This window comes from Dreissena polymorpha, chromosome 3 (genome assembly GCF_020536995.1).
Source record: "Dreissena polymorpha isolate Duluth1 chromosome 3, UMN_Dpol_1.0, whole genome shotgun sequence".
NCBI classification, from domain to species: Eukaryota; Metazoa; Mollusca; class Bivalvia; order Myida; family Dreissenidae; genus Dreissena; species Dreissena polymorpha.
The window spans coordinates 42,028,966-42,051,841 of record NC_068357.1 but is presented as its reverse complement, the minus strand read 5'-3'; the positions used below and the strand labels follow the sequence as shown (position 1 = coordinate 42,051,841).

Here is a 22,876-nt window from a genome sequence, read left to right as displayed (position 1 = left end):
CCAATGCACTTCCAAGATATGGCCCGAACATAGGTGCCGGACTGACGGAAAGACGGACGCCAAAACAATATCCCTCCGCCTATGGCGGGGGATAATAACACAGCTCCTTATTCAGTGTGAATAAGGAATAAGGAACGGGTTCCTTATTCCTTATTAAGAAACGGGTTCCTTATTCCTTATTCAAACCGAATAAGGAACAATGTTATCATTAAATAAGACAAAGTAGGAATGTACTGTAATTAATATTTGTTACACTCGACATGCATTTACAATAATTTTCGTCGATTCTCGTCTCGTTGGTTCATTTTGACTTATAATTTATAGAATGAAAATTCCAGTTTTTTTGTTCGAGGAATAAGGAACCAGTTCCGTATTCCTTTTTCACACTGAATAAGGAACTGGATAATCATCACTTAATCATAGTAGAAATGTATTGCAATTAGAATTTTACATATAAAACCAATATATCAATGCGTTCATTTATATGTGGATAATTTTCGATCAATTTCATTGATATTTAAGTAAGAAAATGTCAGTTCCTTATTCGGCTTGAATAAGGAACTGGTTCCCTTTTCCTTATTCAGCCTCGAATTAGGAACTGGATTATAAATGAAAACAAACATGTTTTAAATGTACAAGATTAATTTTTTTATCACAAACATGTAAAATAATAGTATAATATGCTTTAGGTTTTGTTGATGTGTAGTTAGTATTCGAATTAGAAAATATCGGTTCGGTTTAAACGAGAAATCCTATGCAAGCGCGAAGAAGAAACATGAATATGTAACGTAATACATTAAGTAAATGTATTTGAGTTATTCTGTTTTGAATTACTTCAGAAATGTTTGCATCATTGTTCTTTAAAACCCTATTACAAATATGTTACGCTTGAATAAGGAATAAGGAACAGATCCGTATTCCTTATTCGAATAAGGAATAAGGTACTAGGAAAAAGGAACCAACTTATAACCCATTAAAAATTGTTGCATCTTTTACAGTAACAGATGCAACAATTTTTAACTACTTATCACAATGTTTATTTGAATTAAAAATCAAAATGTGGGGACTATGACATGTCAGTCATATTCATTTTTTTAATAGAGCAGTGTTAGATATTTCTTGACTTGTATCGTATCTGAGATATAGCCCTAAAAAGTTACATCGTACAAAAAACAGCAAAACTATTGCCAATCAATATATGTCCCTACTGGCTCCACCATTGGCATACTTTTTTATTATGTGTTGCCAAAGCAACCAAAATTTTTGACGTAGGAACAAAATGAAATGACGTGTATAATGTCCATATTGCCATCTATCCATAGTTCAAGTTTCAAAAAAAATATTAAAAACTTTGAAAGTAATTGCAGGATACAGAAAGTGTGACAAGACAGACAGACTCACAGACAGACAGACACACAGAGCGCAAACCATAAGTACCCTCCAGTGAAACCGGTAGGTGACAAAAAAAGGACAATAACTCTTATATAAGAAACAAATGGTTATTGTTCTTTTGCATTGTTCTTTCTTCATGGACATGTTTACATCCATGAAATCTTAAATAATGTGTGAGATACACTGTAACTCCAATATAAAGCGCTCCGTTATAACGCTGAATCCAATATAACGCGGAGGGTGCTTGGATCCCATTTTTTCTCCAACCTTCCATTTGATTTCTGATTCAAATCCGTATTATGCAACTTCATGTATTTTCAGACAATTCAAAGATGGCGGCAATGACAGTCATGTTGATTGCTTTATTCAACCGTCCGTTGAACCGATTATAATCGCCTCGAGGTTAAACAACACCGACAGCTAATTGGTGTTAATCTGTTGTGTAATGTCAATAAAGGTGTGAAAAACTCGCGTGTCAGTGTTTATTACATGTATTCCTCATCAGAGCGGTTCAGTGCGATAATTTCCATAAGTGCAAGCGGGATAGTTATACAATTCAAGTAATTCAAAACGATTGAAACATTCTTACTTTGATATGGATGCAGTTTGACTAAATGAAATGCGCGGCTGTGAAATATACTGCCTACTGTATTAAACAACTTTTTCTGTTATTTCATTATCATTCTGGTATTTTGTCATTTAATCTTTCAGTTCGTGTATAAGAAATTAAATAATGCAGACGATTTATTTACATGCGAACGCAGTGTACCGGCAATTGTTAACAGAGGTTCACTTTCATTTTCGCGCGGTATCAGAAAGTCCCTGAGAAACACGTTTTTTGCATGCGTATGACGCAATAAAACATTTTTTTGTACATGAGTCGTATTGCATTCAATCTAAATTTAATGTCGCTCGTCCAATGAAAGCTCTGCCCCATAATGCACTGTACTCTTAACACTTCTGAAAATGGCATATATGCGTACGGTTGTGTTTACGAATTTCTTAAACATATATCGTCATTAATGTTCAAGATTATTATTTTTTAAGTGATGTTGCAATTTTCTTGGATTATCGGATAAATGTGCACATAAGAAAAGCGGTATGTATACTGTTATCGATACGATTCGGTTTATATGCATGTATTTGCGTCAACACAGCATGGCAATATACATGACCTATATTATAGGCTATTCTATACCTGTTTTTTTATAGCGCCTTGCAGTAAATAAGCTCAAAACCTATAACGCGGATCCGTTATAACGCTGTTTCGCGGCTTGGACCCCATTGACCGCGCTATATTGGAGTTACAGTGTATTCCCAATTAACTAAACAAACGTGATTCCGGTAGTCCAATAATATCCTCAAAAACGAGACTCCAAATCCGTGTTTTTGTGTCAAGCAAGTATGTCAGACCATCTTTAAAACCAACGTTGAATTATAAAAAATCCCTTAATTGAATTATTTGTTTCTCTAGATCAGAATTTCTGAACTTAAGCGCACCAGAAAATACAACGCTCATCATTCTGATTGAATTCATTCAACAAAACAATATCAGAAGTTTATTTTGGTTAATATTATGGCATTTTCGATTGCATAGTGTTGACCATATCATGTCAGTTTTTGTTATATGGTTAAAAGGCAAATATTAATGATATTTTGTTTAAATGTATGCCAGAAAACATTTTATGTGGCTCATTTTACCGATTTAAATGTTCGCCAGATTCCATGCGGCGAGTTTACATGAAAAAGGCCTTTATAAGTTGCAACTCCCAGCGACCCAGAGGGTCAGTAGCTGGGAGTTGGATTATTGCAACTAGGCCTTAAAGCAAACAAATATGTCTATGTATTCAGTATTTCCAATCATGAAATTATAAAACATCTTACACATATTAAAAAAATATAATATAGATACATAATTATCATTAACTGTTGTAGTTCTATGTATTTCATTGAAAGAATGTCAACCGCCATGAAAATTATGTCGAATTAAGAGTGTATTAAACATTATTCTTCTATGTTATAATCATTTTGAGTGGTGGGTAATTTTCGCAAAGATTTTTTATCAAATATATTTTATGAATTATGACCATGAATCATAGTTAAAACAAGAGGTCCGCTTTTAGAGACGTATGCTCCGCTCCAAACAGGGCTTCGAACTAGTGACCGGAATTTAAATAGGGTTATCTTCTGTCCAAGGCCAATTCACATGTGAAGTATCAATTTGTTGACAAGATATTGATCGGAAACAAACTGGTCTACCGACAGACTAACCAAAAGACTGACCAACATCCACCAAAAAAATATACCCCGTCTTCTCCAAAGGGGGGAAGGTGCTTATAATAATTAGCCTTTGATCTTTAAAGCAGGGGTGTTCCAGAAGTTCGTGGATCTTCGCTATAACTTTCATTCGGTAACATAAATTGCATGATAATAATATTTCGTCCTTTCCAAATCTACTCTCCAAATATCATGGAAATAAATAAATCAATAAAGATATAACAGATATTTAAACATGTGAACAATGCGCACAACGACGCACACATAACGTTTCTGTTCAACGTCAATGACGTTATGAAGATAACAACTGTCAAATCTTTTCAACACATTATACATAATCATTTCAAACGCGAATGTACTTTATGTGTCGGGAAATCAACTTGTCAAAATTGGCTCTATACCAGTCAGCGTCAAAAGACGACATGTACGATTCTCTGTGCTGCAACTGTAAGTTCCTGTTAACTTGCACAGCAAATACCGCTTTACTGTGATTTCACTTCCAGGAAGACTCGGACGTCACTAGGGGCCAAATCCGGGCTGTAAAGAGGATGATTGAGGCGTGAAAACCGATTACATCTATCTCAAGTTCCGTTGACTGAGTCCTATGCGCAGGTGCATTATCGTGGTGTTGTTTGACATCAATCGTAGGTCTCTCTTTCCTAAGGGCATTCATTAAATCCCGGCGAAGTACCTGCAGTAGGCAAATTTAAGAATTTTAAGTTTAATGTAATTTTCTAAAATTGTAATTATTTTATTTTCTGTTTTGAATACGAATAATTTTTAGTAATAACGCAATTGTAAAAAATAACAATACATAATAATAATTCATTAAATATTAATTAAATAACGAAATTTTCATTACCATTTGATAATAGGTAGCATTTATTGTCTGACCATCGGGCACCTGGTGGATGAGCATCATTCCCCGTCTATCCATGAAGAAGATAAACATATGTTTTCCACCAGACATCATAACCCGGGCTTTCTTTGGCGGAGGACTTGCTGCAGTTTTCCACACTAAGGGTTGTGCTTTCGTTGCCGGATCATAGTGCCATCACCACGTCTCATCAAGTGGGAGGATATGGTCCAAAAAGCGCTCTCCTTCTTCATGGTATCTTCTCAAAAACTCTTCTGAGCACTTAATGTGTTTCACTCGTTCTTCATTAGAGAGAAGTTTTGGAACCCATAGACCACTGACCTTGCGCATTTTGAAATCCTCTGTTAGTATTGTGTAATCCGTTCAAGACCCAATTCCAAGCTCTTCCGCGATATATCGCACTGTTAAACGCCTGTTTTAATAAAATCTCTAATTTTGTCCGTCATGGTTTGTTCAACGTGCGTCGGCCTACCACTTCGAGTATCATCTTCTATCGATTCGAGTCCCTTTCTAAATCCCTCGTGCCATTTGAATATCAACGATCTTGAACAGTTTGATTGTTTCGTATTTTCAACTTCTTAAAACGTTTTGGTCGGTGTGTAGCCCAATGAGTGACAAAACTTAATCACCGTGCTTAGTTCAACGTTTTCAACTGACGTCATGATTTCGTTACGTTAACTACTGTCGTTTTTATCTTCGCGGTGTTACAGCTGAGAATGATGTAAACAACTTTGAATATTCAACTTAAGTGTGACGTAGCTATGTGACGTCACGTGATATTTGCGGCCAGTGATCGGGATAAAGGTGCGCAGTGCGTTCTTTTCCCATTAAAACGAAAAACTGCGCATCATTTCTGTAATTCGATGCGCACCATTACGCAATGCAATGCCCAGTGCATAAATCTTATATAAGATAAACTACTCTAACACAAATTCTTTGTTTGCTCTTACTCTGCTTATTTAATTATTCATGAAAAAAAATCGAGGTAGATCGATCCCCGCGTCGTCGCAGTAATGTTTGTTAAAAGTTGTTGTCGTCATGAAAAGTCGTTGATTTACAACGTGAAACGCCTTATTTGAACTGACGCAAATTAATTTAATCATATTTTTTAACTTCGCTTTTGTTTTAATTGATAATTTAATCCAAAGTTTAATGTTAGCAAGTGTTTTTCAATGGAAGTGTAAACAACGAGTCAGTTAAAGCTTTCCGAAAATTTGCACTCTGAGTAAATTGACAGTTTGATGTCATCAAAGGAAAGCCGCTTCCTGTCTGAAGCAATAAAGTGAAAAATTTCTCGCCAACAAAATTGGCTTCATTTGTCTAGCAATCAACATGCCGAACCAATCGTGTGTTTGTTCCTCAGTGTGTATTCCAGAGTTTAGTTACAGGTTCAACTAGACTCTTCACAAGGTCATTGTAGCACGATCTGATTTGTTCCTCAATGGCAATCGTCCACTTCTATAAGAGAACGTGCATAGCTCCGACTTCCAATCTTTTGCAGAGAAAGGAGGTGGAGTTTAACAGTTAATTGAGCAAGTGTTTTACGCAAGTTGAGTTCCGATTTGCCGAAATTACTAGGCCCTAAGATTGAAACGACAAATGCATTTATCAATGATTTTCCAAGATAAACCGATTAGTTCCAAATTACAAACTTTCTGTACAGTTCCTAACTATGGCGGACGCCCGTGTTTACAAAATTCATAAACACATATATCGTAAATAATGGCAGTGTTTTATTGGATTATTTATACTATTATCAAATTGCAAGGTAATACTATTTTTATCTACTATAAATATCGGGTTTGTTAAATATATAATTAACATGTTAAACAATATAGTTGTGTCACAGATTCGGAAATAAATTTGATGGGTTCGCAATTTTACTGACGCTGATTTTCCTATTGTCTGTAATTTTTTCACGAAAAAAAATCTTGAGAAGTGCCCAATCATTTTCGCAAAGTGCCCATTCAACTTTGAAAACGCCCATTGTTTTTTTATCTATGGAGCAGTAATCCCATCAGAGAAAAAAATATCCCCATCTCGTTTGCCTTAAATTCTTTTAATCAACGACACATAAACCAAATTTAAATGCGCATAACGCACATACTTATAATAAAATATATGCGGGCGAAGCATGTCGTAACTGAGGTCTCTATGGCAACGCGTTTCAATCGCGCTATATGGAATCCATGCATTGTTGGCTTAAATAGACCCTTTCAGTTATTGACGGTTTTTAATTATCTCCCTTGTGTGACGACATTCGAGGATTATCGAGTGTATCGATTGTAAACGAGAACAGAGATCTTGTTTGAAAATGTTTTTTGTCAACGATGTTAATGGACTGAACATATGCACGAAAAGGTTTGTACTTGTTAATAATGTATTGTTTTCTAATGAAATTTTGATATTCGGTTTATACTGCTGATAAAGCAGCAGTGGTGTTGTTCATCAGAGAACGTGATTGGAAGACTTAATACTGAAAATCCCACAAAACAAAACAACTATAAGCTGTATTCTTTCTTATAGTAAGACTTTTATAAATGATGTTTTCAAAAATAATGAAACATACATTTATTTGATCACATTTATAAGTGGTGGGGATATTGTTGTTGTTCATTAGCGATCGAATGTGTAAGAGGTGCATTTAATAAATTGTAAAACAAAGCCATAAAAAGCGGAATACATAACAATTGTTAAATTGTATCATTTTCTTTTCCATTGAATGAATTTTCGTTTTGTTTCCATTGAATGACAATATTAATAATTTTAAGCATACAAATAAAAAAGTGGTGTGGATAGTGTTATTTTTCATCAGCGATCGAAAGTGCATTTCAATTATAAAACAAAGCCCTAACAGGCGGTATGCATTACAAGTTTTCTAATGATGTGGTGATTTTCTCTCCCATTGAATGGATTTTCGTTTCATTCACATTGAATGACAATATTAACAAAATAACTCTGTGAAAAATCATCCGACCAGAACCCACTGATAATATGCACATCTGCTCTTGGTCCATAAATTTTCATTGAATTCCGGTCATTAGTTGCTGAGAAATAGCCCGGACAAAAATTATGCACGGACGGACAGACAGAGAGACAGACAGACGCACACACGGACGGACGAAGCGGCGACTATATGCTTCCCCCAAAATAAATTTTGGGGCAGCATAATAAATTTTAGCATACATACGGAAAAGAACTCTGCATATTATGCAAATTGAACTGTCTTTGCATGTATATTGAAATATCTTTACTAGTGATAAGGAGTGATAAAAATCTAGCATTTTATGATCAATAAATCTATATATTTAATTTATTTAACGCAAGTATTGTTTACCCTATTGTGATTGCTTGTTTTCGTGATTGTGTTTAGTACACTGCAATAACGGACTTGAAATCTATACACGTAAAAGCGGAGTTAACATTTGTCTGTACCCGTTAAATACCTCAATTGCGTAGCAGTTACATTCCACAATATGTTAAATGTATTTATGGTTATTAAACATTGTATTATTATGATTAAACTGGCTAATATATAATTATACACTAGTTCCTGTAAATCCATTTCCAATATCTTCATTTTGTTTTAATGTTAAAATATTTTAGTGAAGCATCTGTTCAGTATTTTGGCTTAAAAATTTGGCTAAAATGACTGCTTAATATTCCAAGGGGGGATGACATGGTGGGTATCATAAATTGTGTTTAATTCCCAGACAGTATGCTGCAACATGCGGTTTATGCAGGGACCCAAGCATAGGTCCCTGGGTTTATGACACCTTGTTGTCTTTGTAATTGTCTAGACAGTATCCGATCATAACAAGATAATCGGGTTGTGATGAACAAAGGTGCAATAAAACACCGGGATAAACATGCTGCAACAAAGAGTGTCAACATTGGTGTGAACAACTAATTCAAACAATTACATTAATCAAGAGAATTTATTTTATGTGTAACAAGGTAGGTTTTTAGACAAATAAAGGTTCAAATTAGGTACAATATGTTGCGTACATAAAATCGATCTATTTTTTGTGTGTTTCCAGCATTATTTGTTTTCGTTCGTCAAATTTAATGTACAGTATTCTGAAATAAGTTCAATTTATGAGAATTTTTAACCAAACAATGGTTGCGAAGAAGTGTCAAGTATGAAGATTTTTGTTGTAACCACAAACCGAGCTCTTGCATTGTGTTCTACTCCCGAGTTCGTTGTTAGTAAAAACAAATAATAACAACAATATCATCGTCTCAAAAATGCATTTCCTTGCATGCAAATGTTTTATTCAGACATAACTAGAACAATTTTATTTGATCTCTATTATCTTATGCATGCTAAATATCATGAAAAACAATGATTTTGTCAACCTTCCATATAGCCTCTTATATGGATTCCATCTCGTTTCGCCAACCAGTGGGCGGAGTCTAAACTTTGCAGGTGGAGTGAATTGACACTTAAATTCCCATTTTCAATGGTAAAGGTCATGTTCCAAAGTGGTGAAAAGCACTCAAATCATATGCCAATGATCTATACCATTAAAATATAAACGCTTGGCGCTTTTTTCAATATTTGGCATTTTAATAAAATATTTACGTTTAAAGTTTAGTGGTAACAGTATGGGATTTGTCTTAATTGCGTCACACAGGGTCATTGAACGGAATGTTTAATGTATTTTCACGCTCTAACGTACTAAAATGAAATATGCGAAAAGCGATAGCTTTAATAGGCGTCAATATAATAACAAATAAAATATTTGTGCAATTTACGCATAAATAGTGCAAGAAACATTGATATTATCAGTGACACTGTTCAATTTTCTCTCTGGCGGATTTTGTATCATCTTATTACGTCACATCTCGCTAAGGGACACAACACATACACTAGTAAATGAGAATAACTGAAAGGGTCTATATAAAGTCTGTGATAATAAGTTTGTATAATATGTAAATTTCGTTGACTTTTGCCAACAAACTAATGAGGAATGAAGAAAATCTACGAACTTCTGCAACACCCATCGTAAAAGATATGCTGCTTTAAAAAAAAGTTTATCATCTGTAAACATCAAAGTAATCATTGTGTTGATATTGTCAATCCGCCATCCTGGAAGTAAGTTGTTTTCTTGCATTGTGGGTTAGGATTGGCTAATACAATTTCAAAATTTTCATTTTTAATAGCCTTAAAACTGGAGGTTAATTTCTTGTGAAAAAAATGTCAGCATACAATAAAGCATGAAAAATACTCATAAATAAACAAGTATATGCTTTTTAGAAACACTATTTGAACAACTATAAAAGAGGAAATATTTTATAACAACATATCAATGTATGATTACAAATAATATTGACCTGTTGATGTCGCTTTTTATCAGAAAAAAAAACAATGGTTACTGTTTGAAAACTTTTTAATCAACGAACTGCATCTTGTGTCAAAGTTATATCAAGGGATTCCACACCACCTCTATACCACGCCTCAAAAGAACCCAATACTCAACAAGAAAATAGCATGTATACACGTGAATCTTTTTGTTTAGATCCAGTCAAGTTATTTTGCTCCTTTTGACTTTTTCTGAAAAATGTCTGACACTTTTTTCAGCCTTCAAGTAGTTTATATATGGCAAATTATTTTAGATAGTCAACTTGTCAATCGGCAAAACAATACATGTTTTAACAAGATTATAAATAAATATAAATTTTAGAAAAATAACATCAATATTTTCTAACCTTTAACATTTTCCTTTTCACCTGTTGCAACCTAGCCTTCACTTGGTTAAGCTGCCTTTGAACCAGCCCCGTTTGACCAAGTTTGGTCATCTGAAAAAATATCCATGTAGTTCTGTGAGTAAAAAGAATAAACCCTAAATGGCTTTGTATTCTACATGAAGAGGCAAATTAACATTACAACAATTTTCCAATATTTACTTGCTAATATTCACTATGAAGTTTTTTTTTATAATTAAAATAAAAATTATGTTCATTTCTTTAATAGCCTTCATATGTCCTCTTTTACAGAAACTTTGAACAGGCAACTACTTGGATGATGCAAAAAATGTTTGTAATTATAATATATTTAAAACATTAATAATTGGAGTGAAGTAGATCTTGATGGAAACTTGCACCCAGTCAGTCACTTTAAATATAACAACAGGCAAATATTTGCTGACTTTGCTAAACAAAAAGATACTTCAAAGGAAAAGTTTTGTGTTATACTGTTAATGCTTGGAAATCAAATTCAAACGTGTTTATATTATATGACCAAGTGCTATTGTTTTCCACGAACACAAAAAGTATATTTTTTCCCCATAAAGTATTCTGAAAATGGTGTGGCACTTCTTTCTTGTTTGATCTTACAACATGCATTTATCTGTAAGTCTTTCTGTGGTGCACAACACTGTTGAAGGCTGGACAAAAAAAAGTTCTTTAATTATATCCAGATAATAAAAAATACATGTTTAAGTGTTCACTGTGAACTTAACCTTGAAGCAACCAACATAATTGTTTCAAACACATTGAATGGCTTGCATGTTTACTTGTGCTCATTTATTATGATATCAAAAGTATGCACAAGAAAGACATGTGCCGCTCTCAAAAATATACTTTTACTATATCCCTATAAGAAATTTTTTATGCGAGCGACATATTTTTGAAAGCGACAAGTTGGCTTTATATGATAATCATTTTGGAAAAATTATTTTGAAATCTCATTATGCAAACAAAGTTATGAGCCGACCATGAAATGCCCCCTCAACACCGCCACCAACCAGCCCACACAAACATGGATAGGGATAACAATATGTCACATGTACATCTGCCAATCTCATGGCGGGGCAAAACAAAAACTACTGACAGTACGGATTCAGTATCCTCCCCTTCAAATCACATAAGCAGGGGTAAAATGCATAATAAGTTTGTTGTTTAAACAAACAGAGATCAGATGTTTTTCCCTACTTCTGAAATTTGATTGTCTTACCCTCCGCAGCTGTCCATGTACTCTTTTCAAGTCTGCTTTTACATTTCTAAGCTGATTTTTCAGCACCAATACGTGCATTCGACTTAATCCAGATTTCTGTAAAATAGCATGACTGGATTAATGTCAGTGTCCAAATTTCAACCAAATATTTTAAAGTAATGTTTACCAAATAATAACTGGCAAAAGGTGCCTTGACCAGATTATTAAAAAAACATGTATTTCTCCACGTTTTTGAATTATAAAATGTGTTTGATTAAAACTAGCTTCTTTCTGCTAAGGAAAATCATAATTATGTGGGAAATACAAAAAAATAATAAACAATGAAATATTTATAAGTGGTTTGCCTATTAATAACTATATATGCATAGGATGATTTTACCATGAATTATTTGACTTACAACATTTTTAACTGATTTATGTTTAGATATGCCCATGTTATTTTTCACAGATACACATCTTATCAGGACCTCAATGATACAGGGTGGTCATCAGAAACTGATCGCTGATCAAATTTAATAAATCACATTTCGTTTTGACGTATAATTTATAGAAAGAAAATTCCAGTTTCTTATTCAAGGAATAAGGAATAAGGAACCAGTTCCGTATTCCTTTTTCACACTGAATAAGGAACTGGATAATAATCACTTTAACATAATAGAAATGTATTTCAATTAGAATTTTACATATACAACCAATAAATAAATAATATGTTCATTAAAATGTGGTTAACTTTGGATCAATTTCATTGATATTTAAGTAAGAAAATTCAGTTCCTTATTCGGCTTCAATAAGGAATAAGGAACTGGTTCCCTTATCCTTATTTAGCCTCGAATTAGGAACTGGATTATAAATAAAACAAACATGTTTAAATGTACAAAAAAAAATTTTTTATCACAAACATGTAAAATAATAGTATATGATTTAGGTTTTGTTGATGTGAAGTTAGTATTCGAATTAGAAAATATCGGTTCGGTTTAAACAAGAAATCCTATGCAAGCGCGAAGAAGAAACATGAATATGTAACGTAATACATTAAGTAAATGTATTTGAGTTATTTTGTTTTGAATTACTTCAGAAATGTTTGCATTATTGTTCTTTAAAACCCTATAACAAATATGTTACGCGTGAATAAGGAATGAGGAACAGTTCCGTATTCCTTATTCGAATAAGGAATAAGGGACTAGGAAAAAGGAACAAACTTATAACCCATAAAAAACTACTTATCAAAATGTTTATTTGAATTAAAAATCAAAATGTGGGGAATGTGACGTCAGTCATATTCATTATTTTGAGGTAGAGCAGTGTTAGATATTTCTTTACTTGTATCGTATCTGAGATATAGCCCTAAAAAGTTACGTCGTACAAAAAAACAGCAAGACTATTGCCAAGAAATATATGTCCCTACCGGCTCCACCATTGGCATACTTTTTTATTATTTGTTGCCAAAGCAACCAAAATTTTTGATGTAGGAACAAAATGAAATGACGTGTATAATGTCCATATTGCCATCTATCTATATTTCAAGTTTCATGAAAAAATATTAAGATTTTTTTAAGTTATTGCAGGATACAGAAAAGTGTGACAGACAGACAGACTCACAGACAGACAGACACACAAAGCGCAAACCATAAGTCCCCTCCGGTAAAACCGGTAGGTGACAAAAAAAGGACAATAACTCTTATATAAGGAACAAATTGTTATGGTTGTTTTGCATTGTTCTCTCTTCATGGACATGTACACATCCATGAAATCTTAAATAATTTGTGAGATATTCCCAATTTTCTACACAAACGTGAGTCCGGTAGTCCAATAATATCCTCAAAAACAAGACTCCAACTCCTTGTTTTTGTGTCAAGCAAGTATGTCAGACCACCTTTAAAAACATCTTTGAATTATAACAAAATCCCTTTATTGAATTATTTGTTTCTCTAGATCAGAATTTCTGAACTTAAGCGCACCAGAAAATACAACGCTCATCATTCTGCTTGAATCATTCAACGAAAACAAAATCAGAAATTTATTTTGGTTAATATTTTGGCATTTTCAATTGCATAGTGTTGACATTTTCTGGAATAGTTGAGGTGTTTGATACTTGGATTTATAAATTATTCTTCAAGAACACCATATCATGTCAGTTTTTGTAATATGGTGCAAAGGCAAATATTTATAATATTTTGTTTAAATTTATGTCAGAAAACATTTTATGTGGCTAAATTTACCTATTTAAATGTTCGCGAGATTCCTTGCGGCGACATTACATGAAAAAGGCCTTTATAAGTTGCAACTCCCAGCGACCCAGAGGGTCAGTAGCTGGGAGTTGGATTATTACAACTAGGCCTTAAAGCAAACAAATGTCTATGTATTCAGTATTCCCAATCATGAAATTATAAAACATCTTACACATATTAAACAAATATAATCTAGATACATAATTATCATTAACTGTTGTGGTTCTATGTATTTCATTGAAAGAATGTCAACGGCAATGAAAATTATGTTGAATTTAGAGTGTATTAAAGCGAGATTATACCATTTTGTCAAATATTTATTAATTTATATAAAATGTGTAAAAACTTATTAAACCAATATTTCAATATAAATTAAAATAAAAGTTAAGAAGAACATATGTCGAAAAATGCGAAATAAGCCAGATATTTAATTCTGAAATCGAAAATGTCTGTACAGTCAAATTCGCCAGAATGTAAATCATGCATGTACGATGTGAATCTAAATTTAGTTTAACGATTAATTTTAAATTCCTGCAACGATATCTATTCAAAGGACACACGAACACTAACTAAAAAACGAATGCTTCGGTTATTGTAGGAAAATATGTACGAAATATCTCCGTCACAATCGGCTCGGGGCGCTTATTTGTCTTTGCTGCATTTTATGAAATTCGTCTTCAATGTATAATTTGTCTTGTCTATTTTGTGTTGTTGTAACATATTTTTATCAATATATAACAATTTAACACATATAAAAAATCGTATAATCTCGCTTTAAACATTATTCATCTATGTTATAATCATTTTGAGTGGTGGGTAATTTTCACAAAGATTTTTCATCAAATATATATTATGAATTATGACCATGAATCATAGTTAAAACAAGAGGTCCGCTTTCGTAGACGTATGCTCCGCCCAAAACAGGGCTTCGAACTAGTGACCGGAATTTCAATAGGGGTTATCTTCTGTCCAAGGCCAATTCACATGTGAAGTATCAATTTGTTGACAAGATATTGATCGGAAACAAACTTGTCTACCGACAGACTAACCAAAAGACTGACCAACATCCACCAAAACGATATACCCCGTCTTCTTCAAAGGGGGGGAGGCTAATAATAATTAGCCATTGGTTCTTAAAGCAGGGGTGTTCCAGAAAGTCGTGGATTTTCGCTAAAACTTTCATTCGGTAACATAAATGGAAAGACAAATAGCATGATAAGAATATTTCATCCTTTCCAAATCTACTCTCCAAATATCATGGAAATTCATAAATCAATAACGATATAACAGATATTTAAACATGTGAACAATGCGCACAACGACGCACACATAACGTTTCTGTTCAACGTCAATGACATTATTAAGTTAACAACTGCCAGATCTTGATTCTAAATCCCTCGTGCTATTTGAATATCAACGATCTTGAACAGTTGAATTGTTTCGACTTTTCAACTTCTTAAAACGTTTTGGTCAGTGTGTAGCCCTATGAGTGACAAAACTTAATCACTGTGCTTAGTTCATGGTTTTCAACTGACGTCATAATTTCGTTACTTTAACTACTGTTGTTTTTACCTTCGCGGTGTTACAGCTGAGAATGATGTAAACAACTTTAAATATTCAACTTAAGTGTGACGTATATATGCGACGTCACGTGATATTTGCCGTAAATTCTTTTTATCAACGACATTTAAACCAAATTTAAATGCGCATAACGCACATACATATAATAAAATATACGCATACGCCGCATGTCGTAACTGAGGTCTCTGTGGCAACGCGCTTCAATTGCGCTTTATGGAATTCATGCATTGTTAGCTTATATAGACCCTTTCAGTTATTGACAGTTTTTAATTATCTCCCTTGTGTGACGACATTCGAGGATTATCGAGTGTATCGATTGTAAACAAGAACAGAGATATTGTTTGAAAATGTGTTTTTTCAACGATGTAAAGGAACTGAACATATGCACGAAAAGGTTTGTACTTATTATCCCCACGCTTTTTGAAAAAAAGGTGGGGATATTGTGGTTATCTCCGCCGTCCGTCCGTCTGTCTGTCTGTCCGTCCGTCCTGGCCACTATCTCCTCCTACACTAAAAGCACTAGAACCTTGAAACTTACACACATGGTAGCTATGAGCATATGTGCGACCCTGCACTATTTGGAATTTTGATCTGACCCCTGGGTCAAAAGTTATAGCGGTTGGGGTGGGGCCGCGTCAGAAATTATCACTCATTTTTTTAGGTTATTTTACATTTACTTCTTTATTTCTACACCGATTCACTTCAAATTGATACTGGACCTCTCTTATGACAATACGGTCAATCTCAACCATGCATGGCCCCATTCCCAACCCTGGGGCGCCCCGCCCACATAGGCCACACCCACCAAAAATTTCCATTTACTATAATTTTTTCATTTCTACACGGATTCACTTCAAATTGAAACTGAAATTTTGTTATGACATTAGGGTCAATCTCAACTATGCATGGTCCCAATCCCAACCCTGGGGCGCCCGCCCACATAGGCCACACCCACCAAAAAATTCCATTTACTATAATTTTTTCATTTCTACACGGATTCACTTCAAATTGATACTGAACTTCTCTTATGACATTAGGGTCAATCTCAACTATGCATGGCCCCATAACCAACCCTGGGGCCCCGCCCACATAGACCACACCCACCCAAAATTGCCTTTACTATAATTTCTTCATTTCTACACCGATTCACTTCAAATTGATATTGAACTTCTCTTATGACAATACAGTCAATCTCAACTATGCATGGCCCCATTACCAACCCTGGGGCGCCCCGCCCACATAGACCACACCCACCCAAAATTGCCTTTTACTATAATTTCTTCATTTCTACACCGATTCACTTCAAATTGATACTGAACCTCTCTTATGACAATACGGTCAATCTCAACTATGCATGGCCCCATTACCAACCCTGGGGCCCCGCCCACATAGACCACAACCGCCCAAAATTGCCTTTTACTATAATTTCTTCATTTCAACACCGATTCACTTCAAATTGATACTGAACTTCTCTTATGACAATACGGTCAATCTCAACTATGCATGGCACAATTACCAATCCTGGGGCGCCCTGCCCACATATGTCACACCCACCAAAAATTGCCTTTTACTATAACTTCTTCATTTCTACACCAATTCACTTCTAATTGATGATGAACTTCTCTTATGACAATACGGTCAATCTCAGCTATGCATGGCCCCATTACCAACCCTGGGGCACACCTAGGTCAAACATTCGGCGTGGGGATACGCGTCGGCCTCTGCCGCGCCATTTCTAGTTAATAATGTATTGTTTTCTAATGAAATTTTGATATTCGATATTCGGTTTATACAGCTGATAAAGCATTAGCGGTATTGTTCATCAGAGAACGTGATCGGAAAACTAAATACTGAAAATCCCACAAAACAAAACAACTATATAAGCCGTATTCTTTCTTATAGTAAGACTTATATAAATGATGTTTCAAAAATAATGAAACATACATTTATTTGATCACAATTATAAGTGGTGTTGTTATTGTTGTTGCTCATCAGCGATCGAATGTGTAAGAGGTGCATTTAATAAATTGTAAAACAAAGCCGTAAAAAACTGTCGCAAACTTTAAACTTCGACGGTAGCGCAATCAAAGTTAAACTTTGCACAAATTATCTTGACTAAATTTTAATTTAGTCAAGAACCGGTGGTCTTATTTGCGGTTGCTGCCACCAGTCCATTTGGACAAATTCCCATGTAACTTCTACAACTAGCCGAGCTAGTAGAAAGTAAATAAGTCATTTGATTCTACTACTACAGTTTATTTACAGATATACATGTGCAAACTTTATTTCCAACATTTTCATTAAAAGTCAAACATTCAAATATATACATCATATTAAAACATACTAAGTTAATTTCCTATTTTCTAAGTTCTATCTCTTAAATTTCAGTCAATTCCATTTCTAAACATTCTAAATCCAATTTCATTCAAAATCCAAAAGCCCCCCCCCCAACTAGTTTTTCCCCAGGCCTTTTATAGTCCTTGTCATAAAATAGTTGAGGTGGCAGGGAAAGGTTACATCACTGACGCCAAATGGCCGCAAACGAAAATGTTACATCATTGCCGCCAGGAAATAGTCACATCACTGACGCCAAATTGCCGCCACGAAAACGTTACATCATTGCCAGCCAGTTAACAGTTATGTCACTGACGCCACAACAGTAGTGACTGCAGAGATAAAACTATCCATGTAAAATCAATAGATTACTGGCAAACGGTCATGGTTTAAGGTTCATGTAGAGGCTTCAGTTTGAAAAATGTGGGACCCCTTGCATTGAACTCAAATTTGACTTAACGAAGAGTGCCACATTGAAAATGTTTACATATTTGCTTAAAAGGGTGGTTTTTTCCAAACTGCTACCGATTTTGTGCAGCAAAATCTCATACCATCGACAAAACCAATCAAAATACAAAGCGATTTTAACACAAAAATAGACATTATTTTCAAAAATCTGAATGATGTTTATTCAACGTATTTCGGCGGAAAATTATATAACAAGTTAATAATATCGACATTGATGAGGGCAAGTTACGCTTAAATAGTAAAAAAAAATCACATATCTAGAAATATCAAAACTCGAACACATGTCATTTCATGACGATGCGGGCAGCCATTTTTAGATTGATAAAATTGAAAGAAACATGCTAAAAACTCACTCATCGCCTTATTGACATTCCAAACGGTTGACGATGACAAATGCATTGGATTGTAATCTTTCCGTTGATGTGTGCAAACTGCATTATCAGACCTCATAAACACTACAAAAAATAACTTTGTAAGAAGCATTTCGCGCCAATGTTCACAATTGTTGTCGAATCACATGTACTTGTATTATTGCGCACAAAATAGTACGCTTACAGACTTACAGAAAGATCGATACGAAACTCCGTTCAATTCATCAGGGTATACTATTTTATTGATAATATATAATAATAATTCGATTCAACAACCTAAATGTAAAAATAATTATTTTAAACGAAGTTTTTAATAACGAAAGTGAAAACAACCGAAGTCGGATGGATATTATGTGAGATGCACTTCGGCTCCAAAAAAAATAATACAAATACACTAAAAAATGACGTGTGGGGGGAAATTTTCAGCTGGCAAATATTTGAAATAGGGTAAGTGATTATATCTCTGTGTGATCATTTCTGTTATTAAGGGCGATTTCTTCCTGATTAATGTTAACAGTTGTTTTACTAGTCGCGACCAACTGTCAAAATAATGATGTGTTTTCTCAGGTATGTGTATACACATACCAGGTTTTCTTACTACTTCTCGTGATTTCGACCGATTTGTAATGCGCGTTTTTCTACGGAGCACAGCGAGTGCCACGCTTTCAAAATGGGTAGAAGGAATCGATATACAAATGTATTAAAAGATTCGGTTTGCCAAAAGGAACACATTATTCAAAACGGTCCAAGGACAGTAGTTGTTCAGGAAGGAAGAAAAAACTATGATACCTAGCTGTGTATTTCTATGTAAAACTATGATTTCTAGAGTTGTCTGCACAAAACTCATAAAATCTTGTTATTGGTGAGCAATATCTCCTTTTATCACAATGATTTCTACCCAGCCAAACCTATTTCTTTATATTTATTTACAATTTTATATGTCGTCTGCAATTTCTTTCAATTTGAGATGGTTTAAAATTTTCCATTTGGTTATAGCAAAATTGTTAAGCCCTTGAAATAGAATGGTGACTCTTATTATCCACCATACCTGGATTTTTAAAAAGTAGTTCAGTTTAGTTATTTTTAGAATTTTGTTTAGGAAAATTATCCAAAAAATGCAGTTGAATAATAACTCATTTGTTGTTTTCTGACAATAATTTTCTGTGAAATGTTGCTAGCTTGACCTTGTATATGTATATAGCTATTTATTTATTCAACTTACGGTAGTGCATATCCTTCTTAACTTTAGATTGAGATTTTGTAAATTAGTGTACAAATGTATTGGTTTTAAACAAAAATATGAATAAAGCAAAAAAATATTGAATGTCAAAAATGTGTTTATGTTATTCTATTCGTCTTTACCTTTAAAATGATATATAGTTTGACCATATTGTACCACATTGAATGAAAAAAAAACTAATCAAAGTTTTAATGAATTTTATCCCTCCCATGAACCTTAACTGCCGCAAGATATGGGTCATTACCATTAATTAAGAGGTATGTGAGTCGCGACTCACCGGAGAGATGAAATACACCTCTGGTAATTATCAGAAATGTGTGAGACCAGCAATTAGACTAGATCATAATAAAATGGCCAATATAAGCTTATAAAAAAAATGAAACAATACATAACAACTGTTAAATTGTATCATTTTCTTTTCCATTGAATGAATTTTCGTTTCGTTTCCATTGAATGACAATATTAATAATTTTAAGCATACAAATGGAAAAAGTGGTGTCAAATATAAAAAAGCCCTAACAGGCGGAATGCATTACAAATTTTCTAATGATGTGGTGATTTTCTTTCCCATTGAATGGATTTTCGTTTCGTTTACATTGAATGGCAATATTAATAAATTTTAGCATACATAAGGAATTAATAAGGAGTGATCAAAATCTAGCATTTTATGATCAATAAATCTATATTTAATTTATTTAACGCAAGTATTGTTTACCCTATTGTGAATGCTTGTTTTCATGATGGTGTTTCGTACACTGCAATAACGTACTTGAAATCTATACACGTAATAGCGGAGTTAGACTAGATCATAATTAAATGGCCAATATAAGCATATTAAAAAAATGCAACACTGCCCTCCTTTCGGATTGGAGCCTCCTGGCGACAAGCTAATAAATGATAATGAGACACATTCAAACAGTATATTTACATACTACTTTTTTATCTGTTGCTACTCTGTTGGAATAATTTAGATTGATAGTTTGATCACTGATCTGAATGTATGTCCATACTTACACCATATCGACTGAAATATTCTAACACACTTTTCTTAGCTACTGTTTCTGCTTTTTGATCTCGAATTGGGTAGCATTCAACAAATTTAGTAAATTGATCCATTTCAACAAGAATGTATCGATTATTTTGTGTAGTTATTGGAAGTGGACCTATAATGTCCGTACATACGCGGTCCATGGGAAATGCCACTAAGTATTCTGTAAGACCATGTCTCCCTTTTTTGACTGGTCTTTTCCTGGCAGAACACACTGTACAATTACGAATAAAGTCCTGCACACTGTCTTTCATTTGATACCAGTAAAAAGATGAATTCACTTTAGACACTGTCTTTTCAACACTAAGGTGGGCCGACAAACTAGAACTGTGACAAGATTTTAACACATCTTACCTTAAAAATCCAGGTAACACAAGCTGATCCCGTATGGTCATGTCCTTACTAAAGAGAACATTATCCTTAAAATGGAGGATATCCCAGTTCAGCCATAAATTGCGAACAGCAGGTGACTCACCGTCAATTGCATCCCTGGATGGTTTAAGGCCTTCCTCCATCCAGCGGATGATACAACCCACGTCTGGGTCATTCCGTTGCAACTTTGCAATTTCCTTCGGAGAATGATTTACAAGAAGCGAGGGCTTGAGCTGGTCACTAGAATTGACAGTTATGTCATTATCATTCGTGGAAAATGGTATTCCAGGTCCTTGTTCAAGTTTCGTCCCCTCTCCCACCCCTTTCGGAGATACTTCTTGACTATTTTCCGTATTCATGTCTCGCATCCTGAGACGTCTCACTTTGCCGGTGAACCTGTTTAATCCGTTCTTCACAATTTGAGCACCCATGTCTATCAAAAACATTGCAAACTGCAAAACGATGAAAAGTGAAAATAAAGCTTGAGAACTTTTCCTTGTTGTTACACAACTGGAAACAGTAATGTTTCTAGTAAACAAGGAAATCACATCATCAACTTTTGCAAATTCTGACCATTCTTTATGGCGTTTTAAACAAACTTTGCAACCCTTACAAGGCAAATTTTCAATGATAGTGTTATTGTCATAACAGTCCCACTCAGAAGGATCACACGGAATGCTGCGTAAACTGTCACAGTTAGTGTGCTGACTTTCCTTCCGGTGTTCAATTGAATAATCAAACTGCGCCATAATTTCCATCCATCTAGCCATTTGGTAAACTGGGGATTTTAAAGAAGTTATTCATCTTAGACTTGAGTGGTCTGATCGTACTAAGAATTTTTGGCCAAGTAGATAATTGCAATATGTATGCATAAAAGTTACCATAGCTAGAAGTTCACGTCTGGTAACACAGTACCTTTTTTGTGTTTTTGTAAGAGATTTGCTTGCAAACATAACAGGCCTTTCAATTTCCATCTGAGACTTTTCACAGAATTGCATCTGTGACAAACATCCACCTATTTCAGTGTCACTGGCATCTATATCCAATATAAACATGCCTTCTGTCTTTGGATAGGCTAACACTTCTCCACCAACAAGAGCAGATTTGAGATCCTCGAATGATGACTGTTGTTCTTCTCCCCAATAAAATTGCTGACCGGCTCCCATCAGACAATCTAGTGGTGCTGCCCTAAAAAAAAATAAAACGCCTGTAGTAAGAACAAAATTTTACAAAACTCCTCACTTCTGTCAAATTTTTAGGAACTGGCCAATTTTGTACAGCTGATATTTTGTCATTTGTTGGCTGCACACCATCACCACTTACAAGGAATCCCAGGAACTCTACAGATGTTCGGAAAAGATTACACTTTTCAGGTTTTAATTTCATATTGGCTGCTTTCAATCTTGAGAAAATTTCTCTTAACTGTTCCAAATGTTCATAAAAATTTCTTCCAAAACAAATTATATCGTCTTAATATATGAGAAGCGTTTTCCACTGTAGTCCACGAAAAATTAGTTCCATACAACGTTGAAACGTCGCTGGCGAATTTGATAGTCACATGGGTAACGTCACATATTCATAAAGTCCATTTCTGCTTGTACAAAATGCAGTCTTTTACCTATCTTTTTCATCAACTTCTATCTGCCAAAAGCCTGAAGCTAAATCACATGTGCTAAAGTAGACAGCCCCATACAAGCTATCTAGACAGTGGTCCATGTTAGGTAACGGGT

The 22,876-nt window shown here is 34.4% G+C and overlaps 1 protein-coding gene across 36 annotated transcripts in view; it reads right to left on the bottom strand.

Moving 5' to 3' along the window:
- LOC127873833 (uncharacterized) overlaps positions 1–22,876 on the bottom strand; it is a 433,898-nt gene that overhangs the window by 27,977 nt on the left and 383,045 nt on the right. For 19 of the 36 annotated variants that reach the window (XM_052417870.1, XM_052417862.1, XM_052417866.1 and 16 more), the window contains exon 18: positions 10,259–10,348. The exons of the other annotated variants lie outside the window; for them this stretch is intronic. In XM_052417870.1, the coding sequence (XP_052273830.1) occupies positions 10,259–10,348 (90 nt within the window). The remainder of the gene's footprint in view (positions 1–10,258; positions 10,349–22,876) is intronic. 36 annotated transcript variants of the gene reach the window in all.